This window comes from Trichoderma harzianum (genome assembly GCF_003025095.1).
Source record: "Trichoderma harzianum CBS 226.95 unplaced genomic scaffold M431scaffold_2, whole genome shotgun sequence".
In the NCBI taxonomy this organism is placed as follows: domain Eukaryota; kingdom Fungi; phylum Ascomycota; class Sordariomycetes; order Hypocreales; family Hypocreaceae; genus Trichoderma; species Trichoderma harzianum.
In genome coordinates this window covers 2312668-2339410 of record NW_020209250.1, presented here as the reverse complement: position 1 = coordinate 2339410, position 26743 = coordinate 2312668, and the positions used below count along the sequence as shown (strand labels likewise).

Here is a 26743-nt window from a genome sequence, read left to right as displayed (position 1 = left end):
AACTATTAACCCCGTGGTATACGAGACGAGATCCTCCAAAGAGTCTCAATGCTATCGATGTAATGGCTTATTTACATGGCATGATATAATCAGTATTTATCTATATATTATATATCTCTTCTTTCTTTTTTTTTAGTTATTCGTTCTTACTTCATCACCTCGTATTTGCGATACCTTTGCTACACGCACAAGCTGTCCGGACCTGAGAGATCTCTGCTCGAAACCGACAGGTCTTCAGATTGTTTGGTGCAATACTGCGTAAACAATTGGCGAATCTGATCATTCTTCGACGAAAGGGCGAAGTCGATTATTGTTTGAGGGATTGTCATCTCATGTCGCATTTCCCTGAATAACAACGCCATCGCGTCATGTCCACCCTCGTGATTCGTCACAGCCGCCCAGAGGATATCATCCGTGATGGTAAAACTCCGTTTTCCCCAGTACAGAAACAAAAGAGACGTTAGCTTTCCAGCATTGGTGGAATTGGCTACTGCTCTCTGCAATATCTCGGTTGTATCAGAGGGCTTTCTGCGGTGCACCAAGAGCCTCTCTGTGAGCCACACACTCGCATTTTTGTATTCATGGCGAGTATCGTGGGTGCTGGACGGCGGTATTCGAACGGCATGTAACAAGAGTTTCTCGGTCAACTTGTCGTAGTCGTCGTCGTGGTCTACAGGTCGGCCGATGATCTCTAGTTTCTTTACACGAGAGTCTCCCCAGTTTGCTACATTGTCGAAGATGTCATCTGGGAGATATATATGATTCTTTTTATTACGAAGAATCCTTTCCATGATTTTGCACCCGCAGCCTTCATTTAAAGCTGCTCCTCTCATTAGATCGTCTGATACCGGTAGATAATCAGTTCCGTGTTGAGAGAAAAACTCAATAATCCTATCGCCACAAGCCTCGTTATTTGCCGCCATGATTATAGTAGGGACTGTCGCGATGGCATCCTCGTCCATGAGACGAAAGACTATCTCGGCCATATCCGCGCTCAGCCTGCTCCAGGCTATGGTATGGAGGTGCTTTCGGATTATTTTGACTTGCATTCCCCAATCGTGGAGGAGATGCTTGGCAAGGTCTTCATTGCCGTCCCTGGAGAGTAGTTCCACGAATATTTGGCTTTGGACTTGAGGTGACTTTAGCTGAATGAGGGCCTTCATGTTTTCGTGAGAGTATATCTCGTGGCAGTTGGAAGCAATGCGCCTGCATATCCCTTTAAGATCATGGATGAGATCCCGGACTGTCGCTGGCGGCTTAATGATTGCCAGATGATCGACTTTTGAGGGGATACATCAATAGGATGGCGTCTTGAACTAATTGTTGCTCCGGTTTGTTGTAGTCCGCGTATAAGCTGGGCTCATTTCTGGCATCGGAAGACATGCCTTTCAATGCGTAAATCATGTCGCGCGGCTCGGTTGCCTGGCTATCGCCGAATTTCGTGAGTAGTGTATAAAGATCTTGGCTTTCGCTCCACCATGATGACGCTTTCCATGGTCCCCGGCATGACCTCGATAACGGCTTCTTGGTGATAATCTGGCTGTACATCCAGAAGCTGCGTAGCAATGCTCAAGATCCATGGTGCGATGGTCTTTGATCCACAGCACAGCAACGCTTCCCTCGCGTTGGTCACTTCCTGCAGTATCCAAACTCGCGTAAACCAAGGTTGATTGAGGACATGCCAAAGGCCTCTCTTCAGCCGATGAAATGATTCCGGGTTTGCCAGAGCAGGCCCGATGGAATGTGTCCAGATGCGTCTCCAGTTATCGTCGTTTTGGCTCCAGCTGCTGTAAGGGTAGCTGAGGCTGATCTGCTGCAGTCTGCCGAACACAGTCATGAAATTGTCAATGAAGGAAGTGAAGGGCGTGCTCTCGCCTAGCCAGAAGATAACTCGCCCTGCTTTTTTTTTTTTTTGAAAATGTCGCCCATTTGCTGCACTTGGTGGCCCCTCTCCTTGTTGTCATCCTGGTTGATGCAAATGGCATCCACCCACAGTAAAATTCTCTCTTGGTTGGGGTAGCGCAGTTGTTGAAGAGCCTTGTATAGATTTTCCGTCACGGCGAGGAGCTTTCCGTTGACGGTAATGTTTTCGGGTGCTTTTGCAGAGCCCCAGGTGTATGATAGCGCCTCGTACGGTAAGACGTCTTTCTCTGGACAGAGCCATGCTTGAATGATTTCGCAGGATATTTGTTCAGATGCGGACCCAGGAAGAAGGCGGAGCAGTCGAATCGCGTGCCCTTTGAGATCAATTTGGTCGTAGTTATATCGACTCATTTGGGCAATGCTGGTCCAAAGAGGGGTAGCAAATTGGAAAGCGATATTGTGGCCAGTGTTTCTGGTGTTCCAGTCTGCAGAACATAGACAGTCAGATCGATATATGTTTCGAGAGTCTTCTATAGTTGGAGTTTCCGTAGCACACCGTAGGCCGCATGGACTTGTGGCACTTTGATCGCAGGACTGGTTGCCTCCAAAAGCAATCAAATGTCAGAAAGAGGCTGGGTAGAGTAGTTTTGTGTGACTGCAATTCTATGCCGTCCGATACTAACGAATCCTACCTATCAAATGAATTGCGCAGTGATGGCTGGATCCAACTTGGCATAGGCAAACAAATGTCTGGCAGCCTTGCTCGCCGGAATACGCCTAATAAGAGGCTTATTAGTTCTCCAAGGGGTAATCCAGGCTGGAGTGGGACCCCGGCCAGCTGAGCAGAACTTGCAAGCTCTCGCTAGACAATGTTTGCGTTCAACCGATCGTATAATTTCATCGTCAAGCTTGGAGTTGTACTCTCTGTGACACTCTCAGCATTCATCATTCATGAACCCAGAAGACTGTAGGCTGGCTTTGATTGTGGCAGTGCGGGAAGTTCAGGCGCCATTCGCTGGACTTGCATGCAAACAAATTACATATTGCCAAGTACTACGCCTTGGGTGTGAATATGCGAGTGATGGGTGCTCTGGGAGATGGGTCGGAAGTATCGGGGTATCATGCATGGGTATATTTTCTAGGCTGTCATCAATAGAAGTATGCAATATTACGATCCCTTCCGTCGCCATCTCAACCCTCTTCGCCAAAAGAATGCCAACAATCATCTCGCAACTGGCACCTTTGTTGGTATTACGCTATTCGGCCACTCCCATCCGCACCACTTTCAATAACAAGCTTTACAATATCCTGACTCCTCAATAGAGAAGCCTACAACAGCGCTGGACTGCTGTCGTAGTCTCGTGCGTCGATATCTGCACCCGTTTCAAGACTTTTCTTGCTCACTACCCAATCAAGGGGCGTTTGGCGCTTAGGGATGGCACCATATATCATCATATATCATCAATGCAGATCAGCTCTGGCAATCCTTCAGCTGCAAGGACGTAGAACAAAGTCGATTTCGGTGTGTGTAGACCAATAAATGTGATCCATTATATCTGTTGAGAGAATTCAGGCGCCTAAGAATTAAAGGATGAAATCGTTGACATGGCTGGGAGGTTTGACTCATACAAGGTAGGCGGATCCAGTTGAGCTGCAGTTTGGTTGTGGAGGCAGTTAGGTATGTTCCCGAGGGGAGGACAGAAAACCCGAGACCGAGAAAACTTCCAACAGCCATACGCATTGAATTATACGCCTACAAAAGCAGGATTTGATGAGCCCGATTGGGTGCCCATATTGCTGAATGTATGTAATTATTTATTTTGCGGTCTCGCTTTTTCTGACCCTCGATTGGAGTGCATTCAGACTTCGACTGGTGCCGAATCTTCGATGAAATCGAGACAAGATTTCATCCCAATTATCGCAATTGGATTTCAATTCGACCAGAAAATCGGTCTCCTCTTTGCTCCATACGCTTGCCTTCTCAAAAGTCAAGCCAAGGCCCCCCGCTCTTGACACTACGCTAACGAGCGATCGACTCGTCCCGGAGAGCGTCTCAAAGTGGGACAACCTGTCGCGCCATTTGGGATATTGCTGACACGCTTCGATCAAAATAGCATCTTCCTCCTCGGTCCACCGTTTGTATTTGTCCGCAAAAGGACGCACAAAATCGATTCCCAACGCTCGTCGTCTCATGTCCAAAGCCCCTACGGTGCGATTTGTGCCAAATTTATCATCCATGCTAATGGCAACCTCCGCCAGAGATTTGGCTTGCTTCAATTGGTCTCTCAAAAATTCATCCTGCTCGTCGGTGTAGGCAAATTTCTTTGATAAAGGGCCTTTTGGCTTCAAAGGGTCCAATATCGAAGCCCTATTCCTCACAGCCTTGTAGTTGCGATTTGTGCCCAGTTGATTGTTCATATAATCGGCGATTTCAGTCCAATTTTTGTCAGATTTCGAGAGATTTTGTAAGAGACTATCTTCCTCCTTACTGAATCTGATTTTCGGAGCTGTGGGGCCCCTTGGCTTACGAGAACGCGGTCCCGTAGCTTCATCATTCGTGCCTGGTAAGGGTCTGTCCTCTCCATTGCTAGATATTGGGGCCCCTGTTGCACGTTTCTTTGTCAAGGTCTTACTAGGTTTCTTGGGCCTAACTCGAGGCACTCTCTTGCGTTTTGCGTTCAGACGTCTAGGCGGGGATTGAGGTTGGACTAAAGGTGCCGCCTTGCGTTTTGCTTTCAGAAGTCGGGGGGGAGGTTGAGGTTGGGCATCCTCACTCACTTGGTCAACATTGGATAATTCGGTTAACATTTGCTGTGAATGCCCATCATACGGCGTACTCTTTGATATATCACCTCTAAAAACGTGGCCGAAGACACCGCTCATGGCTTCTTCCCAGATTTGAATGATTAAGATGCCATAGGCGGAGCATATCCATCCATATCCGAAGTCAGCACCGTGACGTTCCAAGCATGCCGTTATCGCGGGCAATGCCCCATGAGATCTAAGCAGTCCTTCAACCTATGAGGGTGATAGATCCGGGTTTAGAAGTTCGTGTGGGTTAAATAGGCCATTTTGGTGGTATGGGTGGCTCTCAGACTTGAGTAGAGATCTAGCGAGTGCTTCTTGCAGCACGCCTCGGACAAGGGATGCCTCCGGTGGAAGATAGCCAGCCCTGATGTAGTCTAGAACCCAACCAAAGCGGCTTTTCAGCTCTCTGATGTCTTTGATTCCCCAAGAGGGACCAAGACCGCCAATATACAGACAGTCCCAAAACTCGGTGTCGGTTAGATCGAGGGCATCTGATTCTGTTGACTCGTCGAATGTCCTCTGGTGAATATCACGCATGATGTAGATCAAGGTCCGTAGGGAGGATACGCTCCCCCCTATGGCTAGTGGCGCAGCAAACCGAAGCTTGACACGGAGCTCTGACCTTGTCCCCTGCTCTCGTTTCGACTTGTCACGGGAATATCCAGGCCATGAAGACAGAAGTGCGCTGTATCGCGGCGCATCTAACGGCCAGTCTAATCCATCGACCACGACATTGTCTGCCACAAATTCTTCTCCCTCTACTTCGGTTTCTTTGTAGTCGAATGGGTATTGATCGGGAGGCACTGTAGTTGGGGGATCTGAGTTCGGTTGGTTGGAAATTTGTCGGTGTTTGGCTGTGTCCAGCCATGGGTCATATGTCCATACCGGGAGAGTGGGGGTATCTGGGATGGAATTGCGCCAACCCGAATAAATTTTTGAAATCATGAGGGGTCCGAAAACTGGCATACGTGATGCGGGTACTCCATCTTCAAGAAGCTGGGCCCAAGACTGATGCCATACTCGAAGTAACTCATGCCACGTCCAAGACCCGAGTGAATGTGATTCCAGCTGCCCTGAACCTCTTCGCGCGTAAAACAGCACTACCTGACGGACTCGCGCAGCAACGTATCTCGACTCCGCCTCAGAGGTGAATTTGACAAAATCAGGTGGTGTTGCTAGGAGATGTTAGTTGGAAATATCTTGAATATCTACATTGAAGAGACTCACATGTAATTTTGTTCCAGACCTCTCTGTGTAGTAGAGAGGGTAAGAACGGTAGAACAGATTCTAGGTCCCGACATCGAGTAGGTAGGCTGAATCCAGCTTGCTTGAGAAACTGGAGGATGGTGCCATGGTGAATAAGCTGGCCTTCAAGAGCTGGCACATGATAATATAAATCATCATCGCTCTTTGGTTGCTCGATAAGGTCCTTCTGTTCTAAAAACTCTTTTATCTCGAGAATCCGCTTTCAGCGCTGTTGCCACCTGCTTGTACTGAAAGTGATTAACCCAGAATCTGGATGTTGGCTTAACTGAAAATGGAGACGTGTCGCATGTTTCTTTGTCATATTGACTCCTTGTTGCTCCAAAAGACTGAGAAGCTGACGCCAATCAATGCCCCGTGGGCGAGTATGGCTGTAAAGGGATGTATGATGTTGCGCAAAGATATCGATAAATTTAGCAACATCCTCAGGGCTCCATAAGACTCTTATCATCAAGGCCCCGAACCCCTGCTGTGGCTGTTTGATTGGGATGGCTCGGTTGAGGCCGTCGAAAGGTGACCGAGGCATCTGGTCCGGTCTGAGTCTGTGTCCGTGTAGCGCTCCAAACTTTCTAGCTGATCCATCGTCCAGGAATTGGGCAATCGTACCGAGATATATCATGTCTATGGTCTCTGCCGAGGTCAGAAGAAAGGGTAATTGGAGTGACCCCTGATGCATGTAACACCTCGGAAATGGTAAGACAGTCAATAATGCTAATGAAACTTCCGTAATGTCATTGTGCGATATTCGGCGGTGTACCCATAGATATCGCTCTTCATTTTTGGATTTCCGAGAGCGGCCTTTTATTTTTCGGATTGATTTGATGCGGGAGATGTGAATCTGATGATCCAGAGCACGCCTTTGAACCCCGAGCCATAGTTTTGAGGAATTGATGGCCGCAGTCAGCGAAGCTGCTTGACCGACGTACGCCATATCGCGGCTGAGAGCTCCTCCCTGACGACACTTTCCAAGCAGAGTGTACGTTCCAATGACAGCCGGAATTTGAGAATGATCCCCCATAAGAGGAAATGATTCCAAAGCGCTGTGCAACGTATCCCAGTTAGTTTTCCCCAGCGCATTTCGAGTACGAAAAGACCGCACGTGGGGATGCAGGAGAACCTTGAGGACGGCTTCTCGACTAGTGTCGTCTGCATTTGCAGAAAGCCATCGAAAGTTGTTGAGTCGAAATGGAGACTCTTCAATCGTCTCCTCGGAATAGCGGGTTATCTCCTCGAAGATTCGATTGAAGATCTCCACGTACCATTTGTCGTGTCGGTCAATGTTTCCTCGGAGAGGTCCTGGGACTACAAATCGTTAGTTGGGCCATGATTGGAGGAGCAAGGAGAACATAATGAGATAGGAAGAATGGCAATGCTTTTATACCTGAATCAAGGGTTGGCGGGGGTCCGCACGCCGTACACATGTCGTCGATCATCTCTTGAGCAAGCTCCAGAGTCAATGTCATATGTTGCTTGGTAGTTTCTACAGCATCATCTTTTTCCAAATCGAATTCCGACTCCTTGTCCACGTCATCATCTGAATCAAATTCCAAGTCTTCGTCCATGTCGTCGTTCAAATCATATTCCAAGTTTGGGTCCAGGTTAAATCCCAAGTTTGGATCCAATTCGTTGTCCGAATCAACTTCCGAATCCGAGCTATAGGTTGTGACGAGCTCAATGAATTGCGAATATCCATCAACGTCTTCAGCAAGTCGCCTCTTGCATCCCTGATTGGCTTGTGTCACAGGCTTGGCATGTGTAATAGGCTTGGCTTTTTGCCCTCTTTTAGATTTCGCGACACGACGACCGACACTCGTCTTAAAATCTGAGGCCCTTGTTCCCCAGCTGCGTCGACCCTGGTTCCAAGCAAGGAAAGACATGATGGCGAAGCGGGGAGGAAAGCTCGGGGTCTGATGAAATGGGGCGCCACTAGGATGATAGAGATGTAAGAAACGGTGGAGTTTAAAATAAGAGGAAGGAGCGTGAGGCAAAAGAGGCCGTCCCGGGCTTTCCTTGGGACAAGATATTGTTGTGCAGTGACTGCCATCGCAGTGAATTGAGTTGTGGGACAGTCACCTGATTCAAAAGTCAATCGGACTACCTACCTAGTACATATGGCTTCATCAATTAGGTCCGATCGGCCGATTCATAACCCACAACGTGGCCCCTCCACGTCTTAATCGACTCCCTTTGTAGACGAGAAAATCAAGCTTCATTTGAACCTCAGCACAATACTTCTGCTTCTAGGCAAAGGGAAGTGACTCGACATCAACCACGGTAGTGAAGAATAGGCACAGTTCTGTATACGAAATTGGCGACATGGAGCCTACTGCGTGAGAAGCCGTCATGATATAATTAACATCTACGGCAATTCTGCAACCCTCTCCCGGTACGTCTGCTCTGCCCTCTTCCAAACACCTTCAGTATCCCGGCGATCCAAGGTCAACAAGCTGGGTAGCAGCAACGAGGAATACTCGTCACTAGACTCACGAGCGACCATTGTTGGAAGGTGATCGATAGCAATAACGCGGAGCTCAGGTCCATCAAGATGGCCAGAAACAGGGACGGTAGGGCTTTCGAACGAGCTGTAGCTAGAATACACGGGTATTGGGTTGTTGTCGCTATTGGGGTCGCAGCTGACATCGCAAATGACACGAAGTCGCCTCTCAGGTCCTGATAGAGACTCCAAGGTAGTAAAAGGAGGAGTCTTATCAGCACCTAGGTAGACACAGTTGACGAAGATGTCGGACGAGGCAATTTCAGGAAAAGGCCCGCCTTTGCTCGTCTCGGCCATGTCCCATTTTAGGATGTTGTTAACGCCAACCGCCTCTGCTGCTGCAATAGCCCCCTTGCCACAACGTCCCAGGGCTCCAATTATGATCAGTCGTGGAAACTCGCCGTTGTTTGCAGATAGCGCTGCCTGCAGATTTGACTTCACAAAGTCTGCCAGAGCAGTAACAGAATCGAAGACTGGCACTGGGCCTTGGGGAACACCTGGGTGCAAAAGTTGATGCGCCCAAGATAGCAAGGCCAAAGCTGTACCGGCGTATCCAGCCCAAGAGCCAAATGAGGCCACTCGTCGACCAGTCTCATCGGTTAAAAATTCGAGGTCGTAGAGTAAACCACCGGCCTTTGAGAAACGGGATAGTTCGGTAGCCCAACCATGCTGCTTCTTGAAGATGTGAGCAAAGTGGATGTATGTGTGTGGCAACGGAGCTGCAAGGTCAGCAAGGACTTTTCAAATGCGCTTGATAGATGAACGCACTGCCATCCGCCTCAATCTCTTTCAAACCGAGAATCACATCATTTACCGGCGCATTGACCCATGACCCAGCCGGGACGATCTCAGCGCCGACAGCTTTGAATTCAGCAGCCTTGTAGATTCGGTCCGGCGATTCTTCCACTCGGACAGTGTAGCCGGCGTCGATGAGAGCCTTGGCCGTCTCGGGTGACACTGATCTATTAGCAACACATTTCAACGTGCGTCTGGGGTACCGTACATGGAGAGCGGCGCTCTAGCGGCTTGGTCTCAGACCGCAGGTGGACAACAGGAGGCGACATTTTCACAATCTGCCCGTGGTGGTAGTCACGATATTCCCGATACCTTTAGTTTTAAGTCTAGTTTGCAGGGACGGTAGATAGGTAAATACACTTTTCTTTCCACTGGATTAAATTTAGTCCGGTGCCTGTGACTCATCTCCCGCGGTGACAACGGCCGGTTGAGGCGGAGAAGTCCCCACTAATAGCCTGGGAGTCACGTAAAACGATAAAGCAAAAAGGTCATGTGATACCAAAAAGGTCGTGACTCTGCCACCATCGTTAAGAGCATTCAGTGCTGTATCAGGTGGCGGCTGTGAGGTTATTGTATATTTCGAACAACCTCGGCGTAGTTTTTGCATCAAAATGGGTCTTAAGAAGACTCTTGTAGCCTTCAGGAACCCCACGAGATATACGTACATTCTACTTGAAAATACAGGATAGTACCTACTAAGGTAGCTATTCTCTTGTCATGGCTTGATGGGTTTCAAAGTACATGGGTACTAGGTACCTACTAACCTGGTACCTACATGTAGTACCTAAGGCTAAGAGAATTCACCTCGACTGGAATGATACCTAGGGACCTAGTACCTAGGTAGGTAGTAGGTTGTTTTCATAAGAATCCGAGTAGTGGTGAACCCCTCGAATCACCAGGCATGAGAAGTAGTCCATCAACCCAGCAGCCTCCATCTCAAAACATATGACATCAAGGTTTCGGGCTATCTCATCTCTAGTGATGCCGTGCTTCATGACCTAATTCCCAGAAGCGGTACCTCCATAATGAATCATCGGCACACAATTTGTTCGCGGGGGTCGATACACCAAGTTGGACTGCATGCATGAATTGCAATCAACTGCATCCGGATGATGGTCATACCTAGTAGGCAGCCCGAAAGAGCCAATCTGGCGAAGAATTCGGATAATCGTGCTTATTCCTTTCCGGAGATTTATCATGCATCTCCTGGAATATATGTGGGATCTTGCTAGGCTTTATTTCGTGGATCGCACGAAGACTCGAGACGTAGGATGAGTGATCTAGTGGAGTCATCTTTGGGACGGTAATTCGCACTATTTTACTATTAGCAACAACTTTTCCCATATCGTACTGTATTAACTACTCTGCAGCCAACGGCGACATACCGAGACGATGGTCAATATTGCTGCCAGGAACTCCACCACCAATCCCCACCATTAAGCGGGTGCGAATGGATGAAAAGCTTCTAATACCCGTTGGCTCCACCCTTCGTAAGTCAATTGGAAGGTTATCTACATGTATATTGCTCGCCACATTTGCAGCACTGAACAGGCAAACATGCCAGAACGATGTTCTGTGGCCCAATATGGCCTAATACATATGTGTTGCTGTCATTTACTTCCATTGGTAGTAGTTTATGAACACAAACTAACATCGCGCGGGCGGCAGCCATCTCATTGTGAAGAGCGTAGATCCAACCAATAGTATAGTCGCTATGCCGGAGTGTTGGGGCAGGTGGCATATAATTGTCGCCACAAATACCCTTTTTCTTGCTCGAAGGAGTCAAGCTTTGCTTGGAAGAAGCTGACTCGGATGATATACCGAACATCTTGGTGATGCATTCAAGATTTGTCTACATCCCAATACTGAAGGCACATTTGATACATGTTAGTTGGTCTTGTTTTTGTGGTTAGGTAGCCTCCATGCTTGATGCCAGCCTTGCCTTTCTGCGCCTCTTTGCCAAGACGCTCACCATATTTAGTCTTGAGCGGAGAGTTATGCAGCCTCATGCTGAATTCTTCCAATCAAACAAACTGGGAGTCACTTAATACCTGGACAAATCCTTCGGCTTTTTGAGGGAAGACTGCACGTGCTTAGTGGTGAGGGGCAAAATCCAAATGTGGGTTAGAGAAATGTGCTATCAGATATTAAGTCCTTGATTTAGAAAGAATTGCAAGCCGTTAGCAGCACTTAGGGAGTTGATATTATGGACACATACATGAGCGAACATAGTTCTCGTGTAATTCTCAAAGCTATGCGACACCTTGTTTGACTTGTCCCCAAGCAGTGGCTCAAGCAGCAGCAGCAAAAGGAAAGTAAGTACAACAGTCGTTCAGTATACATCCCCAGAGCATATAATAGCGTCTTAACCATAGAAATCTATGCCACTAAATGATACAGTTATTCTGATTAGAATGCGCACATCAATTCATCAATTATTAACACCGCTCCTTTTTTCAGACTCTAGATGTTTTTCAGAAACAGCATAACAGCTGACTCACCAACTGCTGAATCATACCAACCCATATATGCATTCTGGCACAATCATATCCACCCCAAGCTTTCCGTTATCATTCGCAAATTTCCATAGCTACTAGCAACTATATTCCCGTCCACACGAGAGACATATCTATATCCGGCTTTCCCGCCCGCACCATCATGAACCCGCATGATATCTAACCAATCCTCGACGTTAACGGCGCCAAACTGTTCGCTTGTCGGAGATATCAGGACTGAACAATATTAGGCCGAGGAAGTGGCTGATGTAGCCACTGCTGAGACGCGATTTATACATTAGTTTCTCCAATTGCCACGTCAGGTCGATCCGTATTGGATGGTGGTTGCCTGGGTAAGCCAAGGTTCAGCTCGATGTTATTCCACTGGAAAGAAACTAACTGGTGTACTGAATGGAAGTATCATCAACATCATCCAATTGAGGTGGTGATACGACGATACAAGGACTTGCAGATGATATCTCAGTTTGATAATTCGAAATAATTACAGAGCGTTTGGGGCAACTGAACCCATTACATCTACAATGATATACTTTAAGTTTTGCAATACGGCCGTCCAATATCTAAAAACATCGCAAGCCATACTGTGTGAGCGAACCTAATCATGGGACCATGGTAGGGATTTTGTGCGGTGGATCTGAGCCACACGCCTTCATCCGAGTTTGGGCAAGTCATGAAGCTATCACCAAATACATTAGAGCTAATTCAACCTAATGATGTGGCCTAAAGATATCCAGTACTAGGACCCACATGATCCTAAAGCCCATGGGAAATCAGAGACGTAGAGATAGTACGCAGCGTCCCTGGGCCCGAGAGTCGATACAGCGAATGGAGACTCTCCAGGAGACTTTCACTAAGACCAAAGACTGGCGAGTTCGCACATCCCTTCCAATTCAGGGATTACAACAACAGCTGTCAAAAGAAAACTGAAACTGGAGATATCATGTATAATAACCAATGGCCCACAGATATGAGGTGTCTTGTTCATGAATGGAAGCGGTTATTGCTTCAGCTGATTCTGCAGCTCTGGCGCTAGGCTCGCTTTGGACGCAGCTGGCTGTCGTGCGTTAGTGTCTTATATGTTGAAGATAAAACTGCGTGTCTTATAGGCTGGCATCTCATTCACCGTAACGTCACAGGGAAGCATCGACGTCTATAATGGGGATAGTGAGTCGGAGAGGCAGACTTCGGATTGTAATCCCCCTTCGTCCTGGGCACGGAGTATTCTTTAGGCTGCTGTCGTGGGGTCTTAGCATCTCATATTTAGTATTTATAGGAGCGGTTGCAGCAAACCTGCACTCTACAAACCACCTCAACGCACCATATTTCCCAGGTGTTTTCATTAATCATGGAGGCAATCAGAATGGAGGCAAACGACCTCTGGAACCATGTAGTGGCGACCTACGACCCTTTTACAATCAAGTTCGCCGGCATCACAGCCGTCAGCCTCTTCAGCTGGTGGATACCCTGCATCGGCTTCACCTGTCTTGAATACATGGCACCGTCTTTTTCTGAGAAGCACAAGATGCAGCCAACATCCAAGAAAGTCAAGCCCAAAGATGTCTTACGCGCTGCCGGTATGGCGCTTTGCAACGACCTTCTCAGCATCCCGATGTATATGGCTCTGTCATATGCCTTTGCAGGGAAAAACCACAAGGCCGTTGTGGGAGTTGTCCCTGACCTGCCTACACCAACTGAGTTTGTCCTTGGATTTGTGCAGAATTTAATTTTGCGCGAAACCTTCAACTACTATTGGCACCGTCTCGCGCACTGGAAGCCACTATATAGGCGATTCCACAAGGTGCACCACGAGTTCACAGCGCCAGTTGCCTTTGCCTCCAAGTATGCGCATCCGCTTGAGTATCTTACGGTTGACTCGCTGCCGGTTTTGCTGCCGCCGCTAATACTGAAGACTCATATTGTAACTACGTGGGCTTTCATGTACTTGGTCTTGTTCTCATCGACAGTGATCCACAGCGGCTATGACTTCTTTTACGAGGCAGCTTATATGCACGACCGTCACCACGAAGGAGCTGCGAATGTGTATTATGGATCCTGGGGGCAGCTTGGAATGTTGGATTGGATTCACGGAACCGTTGAGAAGGACCGCAAGAGAAGACGCACCAAGGCCGAGTAACGATCTTGGGGCGATGAAATCGAAATGCCGCTAATATGGCTTCTTACAAGTGCGACGAACAATTGTACTGTTTCTACGTATTAGTCTTTTCATTTTGAGGAAGGAAATTGAATGCAGTCTTTAAAATGCGACGATGTTTACTTGATTGGGAAACGGTGAAGACTTGTTCTTATTGCAAGTTTCTCTGACTACAATGCTGGGGAAGTTGATATCTACTGAAAGACGATACACACCTCATCGATGCAACAAAATCATGTAATATAAAGCTTAGCTATCTAGAGATTTCCGTTAGTCGTCGGTAAATTCGACCGAATGGTGGGTAACTGTTACGGCTACGCCAGAGTACGCGAATGTGCGTTCCTTGAACTTGGCGATTACGGCGTATGCAAAGCGAGAGCAGACATCTGACCCAGGGACAGAGTATAAATTTAGGTTTCTGTATATCCTAAAAGTAGGTGATCAGTACCTTCGCTACTATATATGTCTTTATATCTGTCTGGTTCCTTGACAATCGTACTCAATGATTGAGCCGTTTCTGAGCTATCTTTTTGAACCTGTCAATAAGCGTGTCTCAAGTGTTATTTGTAACCAGAATACTTCCGGCAGTAATTGTACTGCGCTGTCTTGCCAGGATCCAGTCATTTCAGCTCTGTGATTCACTCGACAATACCCATTTCGCTGCCCAGGAACCGAAACCAAACCTTTAAACGTGAATATGCCTGTTCTCCAAGCCAGTCATCAATAGCTCCATCTTGCTATATCACGTCAAGACTCCGTTCATTCCCTCTCTGAGATGCAGCGCTCAACATAAACACAGCTCCAGGATCCTCCGCATATTGAGCCAAGGTGGACCTCATCCTGCTCTAACCTCGGCCCCCGAAAATGGTAAGGTTACACCATCAGGGACACCGAGATTGGTAACATGCCAGGAATAAGGCCCACAAGATAACCCACCCAGAGGGGCACAGTGCATGGCTAGCAAGCAGCTTGAGGCGGACTTTGGCGGGTCAGCAAATATACGAAATGAAACGATCCCCCCAAGTCTTAATTCTTCTACTGCCGCCTCATCTTGCTTGTCTGATACAGTGCGAATAATATGAGAATTCACACGTCTATAACACTGAATAAGTGTATAAAATCGGTCATGATGTGCTGCAACACACCAGTATTAAGACTCCAAAAACTCAACCCTGAGATCCTCGTCCAGTATTCTTTGGGCATGTTACTTCATTGAAGGCATCTGTTTCTGCCGCCTTGACCTTTGTCTTGCTAACTTGCCAACTTGCTTTGACTCTGTTGCTAGCCATAATATCCGCTGACAAGGCCACCTGAATCCATTATGTCTTCTCGCGAACCAAAGTTCAGACAAGAAATTCAACAGGTAAGCGCTAATAAGCCGGATTGTGAGAATATCTCGATACTGAATCTTTTGAAGATGATGTATGTTTCCGGAGAAACATTAGATCCTTCCACCGAAACCATCCTTCTTATTGAGACTCTTGTCCAACAACAGGTTTTTCACATGGTCAGCGGCCGCTCTTTCAGGTTAAAGTGCTTCATGTCTCATATCATTCCAGTTAAAGTTAAGCCAGGAACTTGCTTGGCGACGGGGTGCTCGCTTCTTTTCCAACGACGACCTCATTTTCCAGGTCCGGAATGACAGTGCACGCGTTGAACGGATCCGCAATTTTCTTGCCTGGAAGGCAGTCCGAAGGACAACTAAAGATGCGGACGGTAAGGAAGCTACGGATGATTTTGTATTTGGAGAAGATGATACCGGCGCAGGCTCATCACAGGATGCCCCTAGTAGTACAGCTCAAATCATGCCGGTTTCGTTACCGTGGGATGTGGAGTCTTTCTATGAAGTACAGGTTCCCATTATTGAGCATCATGGGGAGTTGATAGGAGCTGCATCGCTTGAAAAGCTGAGAAAGAATGATGAACGCACGCAAGACATGACTGCCTCCGAGTATGCCACCTGGTCGCAGTACCGACACGCTTCGTTCACCTGGCGCAAGGCTAAGCGATTCCGCGAATGGGCCGGCCTGGGTATCATAGCTGAGCACAAGCCGAACGATGACGTGCTCGACATTCTGGGCTTCATCACATCAGAGATGGTGCAGAATCTTACCATCGAGGCGTTGAAGATACAGTGTGGCGAAATCGAATCTCGAAAATACTCTATGGACAGTTCATATGAGACCCAGGATGCTGGGGGCCTATTCTCGCCACCGCCGAGGGCAAGAAACCCTCTAGAGACTCGGCATATCCGCCAAGCATTTCAAAATTTGCAATCTCGTCGACTGAGAAAGACTCCGTTCAAGAACCGAGGACGGGTAGCATATGTCTTGGTGAGAAGTTCCGCTGGTATCCCCTTCATGTAGCATACTGATTGATAGCCAGATTTGAATCCCCTGAAACTCGACCAGAACTCATCAAAATATCGAGAATGAACCACAAAGACCAATAGCGCATTAATTAGTGACTATAATATTCAATAAGTTGACATCTATTAAGCAATACAATCATGTAATACTCTTCATTTATTCTTTACCTAGGCATTTTCGACACCCATGTCCATATTCTCCAACCATATCTAGCCGCTCCTTTGGGGTGTTCATATGATCGGATTGACAACGAATGAGTGAGCCTGTGTCAAACAATACTTGGTCGGGTTATCGAAAAACAAAATAATGCTTTAACTTTGAGATACAATGAAATTTTAAATGTGCGGTATGAAACTGGCCCAGTTCACTTCGAGAAACGCGGCGGCATCCACTCTTCGAAACTCCAGAAAGGCCTCAACTATGAGATACATCCTCGCGATGCCATACACGATGGCAACAGGCATAATCGTCCAAAATTCCCAAGGAAGTGGGAGCTCAGTCCACTCATAACTCGCTTCTCTCTTCTGCTGTTCCTCCCTTTTGATTGCCTCAAAGTCTGGTAGCTTCTTTCGGTCCGTTACCCATAAGTACAGCCATTTCCAGCGGCCAAGTCGCGTCCAAGATGCCATAGTCTCGAAAATCCAGAAAATGCCCGTGACTGCAAATAGGAGCCAGCTAGCTGTCTGCCACATGATCTTTTCCGTAATGGTGGGGAATGAAAAGCCGCAGCCTGCCACGTGAATTCCCGTAAATAGTAGTGTTGCAAAGCATACACAATACTCTTGAAGCCCATAAGGATTCATAGGAAATCGATCGTTAGGAATACGCTGGATTGGTCTCTGCGTCGGGATCACTGGCATGTTCATGAAAGGTTGCACATTCATGGACCAGCCAGGCCCATTAACATCGATGAAGTCCAGTGGGGTATTTCGCCATGATTCGTTGTTATTGAGAACTTCAATTGTGGCCCTTGTGTATAGAGGAATCGGGGTGTGAACGTTTGAAGGCTTATGTTGCCAAGTGAAGGATGTCATCAGCGAGCATACAACAATAGCTAAAGTGTTGAGCTCCAGTGTTGTGATTGTGAGTCGCTGCGTCGCCCGCCCGATGCATTGGAGAACAAAGTAGCCAATTTGGAAAGCCGTTATGATCTTGGCAAGCTGGTCTTGCTTAGATTTGTCCCAAATCTCCTTCAAGTGATCCACATCGGGATAGTCGACATGTCCGTGTATGACGAGCCAGTGTAGCTGTTTCGCGTTGAGAGGAAACGGATCGAACGTGGTATGGCCTTTAGGGTGTAGCATAAACCCTCCCATATCTGCGAAAAAGGCCAGTCGCATATTGAACGTCTTATGGCCCGACTTGGTAAAAGACTTGACTGCTTGCTTGGCCCGGCTCCACTGTCCAGCAGCATAACTTAGAACTATCTCGGGTCCAATTATAGCAAGAACCATCCAAAGAACACGCCGACGAACCAAGACCAATGTGGAATCACTTGGTGCTGGCAAATTCAGGCAAAGAAGTGTGTATGTGCAGACAAAAATAGTCGCAAAGCAGGTCCACACAATGTCCCAAGTGCCACGGATGTTGGGTGCTCCGACCCATCTGGATATTTTGCCATCCAGAGCAGCCACAAGCGTATACTGGGAGACGATTTGATCTTGAAGGGTTGCATTAATAGAGCTTGTAATGTTTGACAAATGCGTAGTCGGAGCGGCGCCAGCCGCGTGAAGGAAGATAAATAGAACGAGCGAAATAGCAGGGGGGGTTATCATGATGGGCAGAAGAGAATAACAATAGAAGGCCGCTGAAGAGTTTAAACAAATAAAAGGCAATAGTGAGAATATATCGCATATCAATTAACAAAAAACTTTTTACTTCGCTACTCATTTCAATAGAGAGTGCATATACATATATATACATAGTCGGTATGTTCTGTCCTGAATCATCAGATACATCCTTCTGGTATCCCTCCATCCCAACTGCACGACCTGTACTCAATATCGCCCTCACTTTGTAGTACATATTCTGAAACCAACAGCTTCTCAATTTAGAGCCTTCTCGTAAAATCCTAAGAGATTTTGATGAGTGGCCATCCCAAGTATTTTCGGATGCCCAAGCTTCAGCTTGCCAACTATCGGCTACCGACAGGCCGTCTAGGCAATACAGTATCAAAAACAAAGAGCATTGGTGGTGTGGAAGGTCTTTGTATTTAGCATCTTATTGGATGTTAGTTATGTGGTGGCCTTGTCATACAGGCTACACCACTACATTTGAGGTACAGAACAACATGTTGGGTGGTGGCTGGTAACAGCGGCGATAGAGGATTCATGAGAACTAATCAATGAGATACGTGTTGGGCGTCCGAAGATATTCTGCTGCAATAGCCTCCCCCCACATGGGAAGATGAGGGGACCATTGTCTATCTGTTGGTCCAACATTTATCTTTCCAAGGCACACCTTTGGGCTGTTGATTCGGCTACCAACTCTACTGAGCAATCCGTGGAATAAATAATTATTACATGTAGATATACTCCATTTTTACTATAACTAAAACCTGAAATATACTGCATGAACAGTATCACTGGCCCAGTTACAGAACGACGATAACTCAAGTGTAAGTAGTACGACAAAGTTAATGTTGGTTCTCACTCATTTAATCAGGCTAGGCTCCGTGGCTTTAGCTGCTTCTGTGGCCGCTAAACAGCGGTTGCATCGCGCCACAGTCAGGGGAACAAGCGGGCGCTTGAGTAGTGCTGTTCGGTGTTCCTAATTTGATCTCATCAAGATTATGCCTCATGACGCGCCAGCCTTGCGCACGGCGTCAACAAACTGCCTCGCTTTATTTCACTTTTGCCCAAGACCGTGACCTCTCACTCCCGAGTGAAATCACTGGTTGTGGCCCTGAATGCTTCAACGATCAAAAAATACACTGAAACGCCAAAAGACTTCAAACTCGCTCCTTGCGGGAAAAAGCAAAAGACGATGAGCTACGAAATCGGCACAGTGGTGCGGTCTGGCGTTTATGCGCTTCTCGCATCAACAGTGGGATATTTCCTCTTTCTTGGTGTTTTGACTATTCCCGCCTGTCAGAACCAGGCCATATATCTAAACAAAGTCACCTTGACCTGGGGCCAAGATGTAACCATCCCCGAGCAATGGGGCTTCCTTCACAACCAAGTCACGCCTTTCACTCTAGATACTAGCGATGGAGAAACGCTGCATGCCTGGCATATCCTCCCACCTGGGCTTTATCAAGCGTATGAGAAGGAGCTTATAGCAGAGCCTGCTGGTATTGCGCTCGACATCACTTCTCGGCTGGGATTCAAGTTGTTGAGGGATGATCCAGAGTCTCTACTTGTCCTCTACTTTCATGGAGCGGCAGGCACACTAGGGTCTGGCTGGCGGCCTCAAAGTTACCGGGCCATGTCTGCACTCAACCAAGACAAGATCCACACAGTCGCCATCGATTATCGTGGCTTTGGGATGAGCTCTGGATCCCCATCAGAACAGGGTCTGTTGACCGATGCTCTCACTTTGGTCAAGTGGGCAGTAGAAGTGGCTGGAATACCGCCATCACGCATAGTACTTTTCGCGCAGTCGCTCGGCACGGCTGTTAGCGTTTCCTTGGCTCATCATTTAGCTACCCAAGTCGACCGGCCAATATTCTTCTCGGGGATGGTCCTCGTGGCACCGTTTGCAGATGTTGAGCTCCTGACGGCTACGTACCGGATTGGGAGTACAATTCCACTGCTTGATCCCATTGCTCGTTTCCCCTGGCTTCTGGACTTCTTTAATCGGTTTATTATTGCCAAGTGGCCTACTAAGAATAAGCTCGCAGAGTTGATACGATTCTGTGAGATGTCTTCCGATGACTCGGCACGGTACGACATTACCATTATCCACGCAGAGGATGACTATGACATTCCTTGGGAACACAGTGACTTATTATACTGGCACGCTGTTAATGCATCCCTGCCTCATGGAATAAGCTATGAGGAACTTGAGAGGGAAAAGCTAGCCTCAAAATCGGATTTACAGGCTGGAGGTTGGGTCGTGAATCAAGAGACGCAGAAGGGAAGCCTTAGAGAAGCCATCACAACATGGGGGCTACATGATAAGATCATGTCTTATCCTATTGTCAGTTTGGCAGTCTCGAGGGCTTTCCAGAATGGGGACTAACGAGAATATTTGACACGCAATACTTTGGATACTACATAGATGTGAATGTAATCCTTCTTTTTCCGCATGACACTACTTGCCTCTCGCTACATCCTGTTGGTATAAACGTTTGCCGCCTTCACGGAATATAGATTCTCGATTTTATGTCTTTAATATCTCTGTATACCATTCTATACACATTCCAAATGCCGCAGAGACCAACCCCCAGGAATATAGCCGCAGGCATATATGAACCATACACGCACCATATTGTCTGTCAGTAAGCTTGTGCCATTTCCTCCCGGTCCATTGGCTCGTCTTTATCAGAAACCCAAGCAAGGGCTTTGAGCCAAACCACCTCTTCCACTTTATCATTCTTTGATGGTGATTGAGACGTAATTGTTGGATGAATGAAAAGTCCAATCGGGCGGCCGTTTAACTGCCCACCCATTCTTGACGTCAACGACTGTTTAACTTCTATCCACGGATCACCGGGTTGAAAGTGTCGTTTCCCAAAGCTATTTAAGCCATACCATTTGATGTTGGTCCGCGTTTTCCACAGTTTGAGTGCCAGACTAGCAAAGCTAGCAAATATCTGTACCAGATCTTGGTGGGCCTCATGGTCATATGTCTCAGAAAGTAAGAACTCGTAGTTTTCCACAAATCTTTGAGCTTCTCTCTGCAAATATTCATTCATTATTGGTACTGATCTTTCCAGGCACTCAATAGTCTGAATCCTCCAATCGATTACTGCATTTGGTTGTGCTGTGTACCATGCGTGTTAGTACTAGAACTTGATCAATGGACACGCATAATACGTACTTTGACCAAAGTTTTTCTCAAGCTGGTACAAGTTAGAGCGGCTATTGGTATTCATGTGTAATGCTTCTGCCAAGAAGTAGGCATCACACAAATACAAGTAGCAGAGTCTGTGGACTAAGGCAGCCTTCAGTAGCAGGAAGGGACCGCTCCCGTCAGGCGTATTTACGGTGAACTTGAGGTATTCTGCACTTTTCAAATAGCTCTCGCTATTGTTAATGAGACCGACTTGGAGAAGCTTAGATAAGGCCGCATCTTCATCAAGAATCCTCTCTGTGCACAAATCGGCACACCAAGAGAGGACATCGGTTTGTAAGAACTTATTGAGCTCTTCTCTGATCATATCGTCGGTTATTTTTCTCGAAACATTGTCCGCTAGCGTGGAGATGGCAGTTGCATGGGCCCGGGTGATGATAGTCTCATTCTCTGTAACAGCTTTCGTAAGAACAGCCACCTCTTCGTGCGCCTTTTGAAGATCTTTTGTCAATTTTGTCACAGTATTCTCTAGATATAGAGCGCGATGTCTTATCTCTTGTAGTTCGTTTGATTCTAGCTTGGCTTCTTCGTAGGGAGTGGAGCTTGATCTTGGACCTGGTCTTGAAGCAGATGCTTCTGTATGGCGTTTCTGATCCTTCTGCCGTGACCTAATAGAATCTCCGGGTGACAACAGTTGCGTTGCCCTTCCAAAAATGGTACTCAAAGTGCTCCATTTGCTTGGTTTAACATTCAGAAAATTCGCGACTGTACTAGTATTTTGCGATAAGTTGTTTGGGCGAGGCTGCCTATATCTTCCATCGGCCGTCTCTTCCAGATTTAAGTGGTCCCTCGATATAGGTGGAACTGTGTAGTCATTGTAGTATCGCTTTTGTTCCTGCATGCTATATCTTCTCTATTGGATCAAAAGAGTCATAAGCAGCTGATTAACCTATTGATACCGAGTGAAAGAAGGGTGGAAGAGAGGGAAAAGAAAAGATAGTGTGGAATACCTCGTCTCTATTGTATTTTCCAGTAAGGACTCTTTCAAAGCGCCTCTGTGGCTCTGCTTCCATCATTTCGTAAGGAGATGCTGCTGTGCGATTATAATGTGAGCACTACCTAGGGCAGTATAACGAACGTTTTGCGATGAGATATGCGTGCTACAATTAAGATTCTAATCTTGCAATGCTGTTAGGATGACAGAGACTGAGCATAAACAAGGTTGGAGAAGAAGAAATTTGAAATCCTTGAAATGAGCCCAAACTAGCAACAATTGGTATGTAGACAACAGTGAGAAACTAACAACAGACATATTGTAATACTGAGGTAAGTTCATTCTAAAAAAAGTCCTAACTGTTTTAATATCCATCACACCGTCGTCAGGCCAATTGAAACAAATGTGCAGCGGCTTTCTCATTTACGCTGCCAAATGAGTGTTGGATACGACTTGTTGGCATCCTGTAGGTCTGCAAATATGGCCGGCGCGTATGCATGCGCAAGCTTGTGATCAGCTCAGTATGCCTTTCGATATGCCTTAAGACTATCTGCCGTAACGAGGCTGTGAATAATATGCCTCGTCTTTGACAGTTTCATGTAGCGCCAACACATAACATTGGAGGCCTACCAAGACAGGCCGAAATTTCTAATGCCCCGTACGTGTGCTATCTGCCCATAAGATAAACTCTCCAAGACTGACTTATGTTGCTTTTTGATTTCGATACCTATCGACTAAACAAAACAACTATGGACTTCATTGCTAAAAGAACTAAGCTGATTGTGGGCATTGACTATGGAACCACGTACTCAGGCCTCAGCTTTGCACTTTCTAATGCGACCGACTTCAAAGACATATTTCCATGGACCAAGTACCCCGGTTCATCCTCACATGGTGCTGAGCACTGCGTGAAGGCACCGACAAGAGTTGCTTTCATGGATGAAAATCCGGAGCTGGATGATAACGCATGGGGCTATCAGGTAGAACCTGGTATGAAAACGTACGCCTGGACAAAACTTCTTCTCGATAAATCCTCTTTGGTGTCTGAATATGATGATCCTGATCTTTACCTACCGGGCGGTATGGACATCATGCAGCTGCCCAAAGGCCGATCAGCCAAAGACGTTGCCACAGAGTACCTCAGAGGCATGAAGGCTATGTTTGACGATGCCGTCAAAGAACACCTCGGCTCTCACAAGATGGAAGATCTACCAATTGAGTTTTGGCTTACAGTTCCAGCATCCTGGAGCGAGAAAGCAAAGCTGCTCACAAAATCAGCAGCAAGAGACGCAGGATTCGCTGCACGGCGCATGGATAAGATTATGCTTATTTCTGAACCGGAGGCAGCAGCTCAGCTTGCATTGAAGTCCAGCCTACATCGTCTGGAAAGTTTTGTCAAGGTGCGTATATATGCATACCGTCGAAGTTCCTGTTACAATTGGGCGATGCATTTGCTTACATTTACACAGCCGAATACCGGTGTAATGGTTTGTGACTGTGGAGGAGGCACGGTGGTATTTTTCACTCTCATATGCGATATATCGTTTGATTGTCAAAGCTAATAAATTGCCTAGGATATCACTACTTATGAAGTGGAGGAGACTCGACCAACCTTGGAACTTCGGGAAATTGCGGTCGGCGTTGGTGAGTTTTATTGCTTGAAACCCATCTGTAGAGTAAAATCAGAATGGTATACAAAGTTAACCTACTTACTCCTATGCAGCGGGTAAATGTGGTGGAACATTTGTGGACAGGAACTTATTCAAGCTAATGGCAGACCGCTTTGGCGATGCTTTTACATCACTTGAGCCAGAAGAAATAGGTCCCGGTAGTAGCTTTATGGACCAGTTCGAGCTCAAGAAGAAAGATTTCAGCAAGAAGACGCCGAGCAAACGTGCACATCGTTTGATGCTCCACATGCCAGGCCTCAAAATCAGCTCTTCGATGGAGAAGTACTATGAGAGACGGTCTTCATCTGTTCTTCTGACCCAAGAAGATTACAAAATGCTCTTTGACCCAGTCATCAATATGATCATTCGCCTAGTGGAAGAGCAGGTGAACCAAATCAAATTGAAGAAAGAGCGGCCCATTGAAACCATTGTTCTAGTTGGTGGCTTTGGATCATCACCATACTTGAAAGAACAATTGACAGAGTGGTGCCAAGATAGAGGAATAAGGCTAACGACACCGATCACTGGCGCGTAAGTGGACCTGAAGAGCAAATTCTGACATGTTACCTACCCGATCTACATAATCACAAAGACAATGACTGAATGTGTTAACCAACTCATTACCCAGGTGGTCAGCTGTGGTTTGTGGAGCGGTTTTACGCGGATTAGAAGGTTCCATTGTGAGGCAAAAGAAGTGCCGAAGACATTATGGTTTCGTTGCGAGCCTCGAATACGATCCATCTGCCCACGCAGGGTTTGATGAACAAAAGAGATTCGTATGGACGGAGCAGGTAGCTAACGTCGAATATTTAACGGGATTCATGCAATGGGATGTCGGCAAGGTAAGCAATATTGACAGCCTTAGCACTTCGAGTCTTCTCATCCTGTCTTATTCCTCTTAATGGCCTACTTATACTGTAAACAGGGCGAACTTATTGATTACGAAACTGAAATTAACTCCGATTTTCTCTCACACTTCGAAGACAACGTACCAACAAGGCAGAGGTACACTTTATATTCTTGTAACTTGGATGACGCTCCCGAAACTATTGAGAATGAACGTACGCAGAGCCTTTCCTTTAACCGTCCCTTTTACATAATATGCAAATCACTGATCTTTTGCGCGCGTAGGAATCGAAAAGGTCGGCGAAGTGGTGGCTACGTTAGACGGCCTTGACAAAAATGAGCTGAAGCACGTTAAAAAGCATGGTACCACATATTATTTGCTTCCGCTGACTCTGAACATCCGATTGGATGACGAAGTTGGTCACTTGGCATTTCGGATCTTTTATCAAGATAGAGAAGTTGGAAAAGCGGCGATTAACATCGTTGAGTAATTCTAATCCGAAGCGTCTTTTGTCGCACCTAGATATGCACCAGTCTAAATTTTTGCGTCACTGAGAGTCAAGAGAATTTTGTATATTATCAAATGTATTGTATTAGTTGACTATGTTTAGATTGTAAAACTTAAATGAAGGTATAAAGTTTCAACGCTTTTACAACTCACACTCCATCACTTGCTGTTTCCACACCCTTAAGGAGAGATCTTCACCATATAGCTCAAATTCAAAACGCCCCTTCCATGCAATTTTGTCATCTCCGAAATGATTGTTTAATGATATGCTCGTCGACAAAGGAAAGTAGAAAATGGTATTAGAGAAGAAATTTGTTTTGGTAGTGCTTTAGAGCACGTTGATTCGGCGAGGCTCATGTTTGGCCGCCTTGGGAACGACAACGTTGAGGATGCCGTCTGTAAAGCTGGCCGTCACACCATCCTGGTTGACACGAGCGGGAAAGTTGAAAGTGCGAGAAAACTCGCCGATGCTTCGCTCGGTGAGCCAATATTTGGCGGAGTCGGTAGGTTGCTTCTTGGAGGAGTCGGCCTTGACCACCTCGCCTTCGGCAGGGGCGGTGGTGTTTCCAGCCTCGTTTTCGTCCTCGACAGTAGCCTGGTGAGGAGACTTGGGGCGCTCGTGCTCGCCAGACTCAGTGATGGCGCCGCTCTTGGAGGAGTCTTCGAGAGCACCAGCAGGTGGGGTACCGGCTGTGTAGGTGCGCTCAACTTTGCCGCGGATGACAATCGATTGAGGGTCGGTAAACTCGATGTGGACATCCTGCTTCTTCATTCCAGGGAGCTCGCCATGGAGTTCGTAAGCTTCGCCCGTCTCGCGGACGTCAAACTTGGGCTGCCAATGAGCGATAGTGCGGCGGCTGGTACGCTGGTTGTCGTTGCCTTGGCGGGAGTAGTTGTCGAAGTCCTCAAGAAGGCGGAAGAGAGGAGTGAAAGAGGTCTCGGGAGTGTAAAAGTTGCGCTGAAGAAAGGCCATTTTGGATGATGAGATGAGAGGCTTGGTGATTGTTTGTTTGTTGATGGTTGATGATTGGTTTAGAAAGAGGTGTAGTCTTTTGAGACTTGGTTGTGTGAGCGCGTTGTAAGAGTGTTTGTTGTGTGTGTTGATTTGTTTGTGTCTTGTGTTGTGACAGAAGAGGACAGACGATGGAGGATTAGAACGACTTCTTTATAGTTGGAGGAGTGTAAACAAAGATGATTCTTGAATCTTCGTCGGCATACTGGAAACGGAGTCTTGGAGTATTCTGGAAGCTGTGGTGAGATCATCGCGACTTCATCACGACTTCATCACGATACTGCTCGTAATGTGTAGAATTGGCTGGACAGTGCCGGAGCTTTCTCGAAATTTCCATTCAGAGCTGCCTACCGTATTTGGCAAGTGGGGTCTCAGTGGGGGTCCTAAAGCGGGAACTAGAAGAGGTACGTACCTGGGCACTTGGGTACGTACCTTTATCTCCCTTCCTGTTCGTATTGGACCAACTCCACCAAGAATTGGGACAAGATGCCCTATGG

General features: G+C 46.9%; 13 protein-coding genes across 13 annotated transcripts; 4 read left to right on the top strand and 9 right to left on the bottom strand.

Annotated features, from left to right (window-relative positions):
* Positions 1 to 132: 132 nt before the first annotated feature.
* M431DRAFT_490900 (hypothetical protein) lies at positions 133 to 2274 on the bottom strand (the record flags this gene model as incomplete). The annotated part of the gene is made up of 5 exons (XM_024916850.1): positions 133 to 232; positions 292 to 1249; positions 1281 to 1521; positions 1547 to 1868; positions 1892 to 2274. 5 exons carry the CDS (start codon positions 2272 to 2274, stop codon positions 133 to 135), a joined length of 2004 nt encoding a protein of 667 aa, XP_024778977.1.
* Positions 2275 to 3537: 1263 nt separating this feature from the next.
* Positions 3538 to 4789, bottom strand: M431DRAFT_504213 (hypothetical protein). Its single transcript, XM_024918435.1, has one exon. The coding sequence runs from the start codon at positions 4744 to 4746 to the stop codon at positions 3679 to 3681; it is 1068 nt and encodes a 355-aa protein (XP_024778976.1). The 5' UTR covers positions 4747 to 4789; the 3' UTR covers positions 3538 to 3678.
* On the bottom strand, positions 4540 to 5914 carry M431DRAFT_298943 (hypothetical protein). Its single transcript, XM_024914145.1, has 3 exons — positions 5899 to 5914; positions 4747 to 5846; positions 4540 to 4663 (listed from the first exon to the last, which is right to left on the bottom strand). The coding sequence occupies exon 2, from the start codon at positions 5635 to 5637 to the stop codon at positions 4882 to 4884; it is 756 nt and encodes a 251-aa protein (XP_024778975.1). The 5' UTR covers positions 5638 to 5846; positions 5899 to 5914; the 3' UTR covers positions 4540 to 4663; positions 4747 to 4881.
* Positions 5814 to 8230, bottom strand: M431DRAFT_298879 (hypothetical protein). Its single transcript, XM_024914144.1, has 3 exons — positions 7316 to 8230; positions 5899 to 7236; positions 5814 to 5846 (listed from the first exon to the last, which is right to left on the bottom strand). Exons 1-2 carry the CDS (start codon positions 7809 to 7811, stop codon positions 6140 to 6142), a joined length of 1593 nt encoding a protein of 530 aa, XP_024778974.1. The 5' UTR covers positions 7812 to 8230; the 3' UTR covers positions 5814 to 5846; positions 5899 to 6139.
* M431DRAFT_504212 (hypothetical protein) lies at positions 7999 to 9513 on the bottom strand. The gene is made up of 3 exons (XM_024918434.1): positions 9432 to 9513; positions 9197 to 9385; positions 7999 to 9147 (listed from the first exon to the last, which is right to left on the bottom strand). The coding sequence occupies exons 1-3, from the start codon at positions 9490 to 9492 to the stop codon at positions 8294 to 8296; spliced, it is 1104 nt and encodes a 367-aa protein (XP_024778973.1). The 5' UTR covers positions 9493 to 9513; the 3' UTR covers positions 7999 to 8293.
* An 832-nt stretch (positions 9514 to 10345) lies between these two features.
* Positions 10346 to 11051, bottom strand: M431DRAFT_478389 (hypothetical protein; the record flags this gene model as incomplete). Its single annotated transcript, XM_024915665.1, has 3 exons — positions 10346 to 10536; positions 10609 to 10813; positions 10842 to 11051. 3 exons carry the CDS (start codon positions 11049 to 11051, stop codon positions 10346 to 10348), a joined length of 606 nt encoding a protein of 201 aa, XP_024778972.1.
* A 2007-nt stretch (positions 11052 to 13058) lies between these two features.
* Positions 13059 to 14014, top strand: M431DRAFT_504210 (hypothetical protein). Its single transcript, XM_024918433.1, has one exon. It carries the CDS (start codon positions 13085 to 13087, stop codon positions 13871 to 13873), a length of 789 nt encoding a protein of 262 aa, XP_024778971.1. The 5' UTR covers positions 13059 to 13084; the 3' UTR covers positions 13874 to 14014.
* A 1198-nt stretch (positions 14015 to 15212) lies between these two features.
* On the top strand, positions 15213 to 16257 carry M431DRAFT_490895 (hypothetical protein; the record flags this gene model as incomplete). The annotated part of the gene is made up of 3 exons (XM_024916849.1): positions 15213 to 15254; positions 15309 to 15398; positions 15451 to 16257. 3 exons carry the CDS (start codon positions 15213 to 15215, stop codon positions 16255 to 16257), a joined length of 939 nt encoding a protein of 312 aa, XP_024778970.1.
* A 338-nt stretch (positions 16258 to 16595) lies between these two features.
* On the bottom strand, positions 16596 to 18035 carry M431DRAFT_490894 (hypothetical protein; the record flags this gene model as incomplete). The annotated part of the gene is made up of 2 exons (XM_024916848.1): positions 16596 to 17865; positions 17905 to 18035. The coding sequence occupies 2 exons, from the start codon at positions 18033 to 18035 to the stop codon at positions 16596 to 16598; spliced, it is 1401 nt and encodes a 466-aa protein (XP_024778969.1).
* A 1210-nt stretch (positions 18036 to 19245) lies between these two features.
* Positions 19246 to 20442, top strand: M431DRAFT_478385 (hypothetical protein; the record flags this gene model as incomplete). The annotated part of the gene is made up of 1 exon (XM_024915664.1): positions 19246 to 20442. One exon carries the CDS (start codon positions 19246 to 19248, stop codon positions 20440 to 20442), a length of 1197 nt encoding a protein of 398 aa, XP_024778968.1.
* Positions 20443 to 20698: 256 nt separating this feature from the next.
* M431DRAFT_478384 (hypothetical protein) lies at positions 20699 to 22292 on the bottom strand (the record flags this gene model as incomplete). The annotated part of the gene is made up of 3 exons (XM_024915663.1): positions 20699 to 21186; positions 21244 to 22129; positions 22227 to 22292. 3 exons carry the CDS (start codon positions 22290 to 22292, stop codon positions 20699 to 20701), a joined length of 1440 nt encoding a protein of 479 aa, XP_024778967.1.
* Positions 22293 to 22961: 669 nt separating this feature from the next.
* M431DRAFT_516394 (hypothetical protein) lies at positions 22962 to 25217 on the top strand (the record flags this gene model as incomplete). Its single annotated transcript, XM_024920307.1, has 7 exons — positions 22962 to 23610; positions 23680 to 23724; positions 23785 to 23854; positions 23934 to 24411; positions 24509 to 24596; positions 24806 to 24941; positions 25012 to 25217. Exons 1-7 carry the CDS (start codon positions 23146 to 23148, stop codon positions 25215 to 25217), a joined length of 1488 nt encoding a protein of 495 aa, XP_024778966.1. The 5' UTR covers positions 22962 to 23145.
* On the bottom strand, positions 25193 to 26517 carry M431DRAFT_504208 (hypothetical protein). Its single transcript, XM_024918432.1, has one exon. The coding sequence runs from the start codon at positions 26205 to 26207 to the stop codon at positions 25563 to 25565; it is 645 nt and encodes a 214-aa protein (XP_024778965.1). The 5' UTR covers positions 26208 to 26517; the 3' UTR covers positions 25193 to 25562.
* Positions 26518 to 26743: the final 226 nt, after the last annotated feature.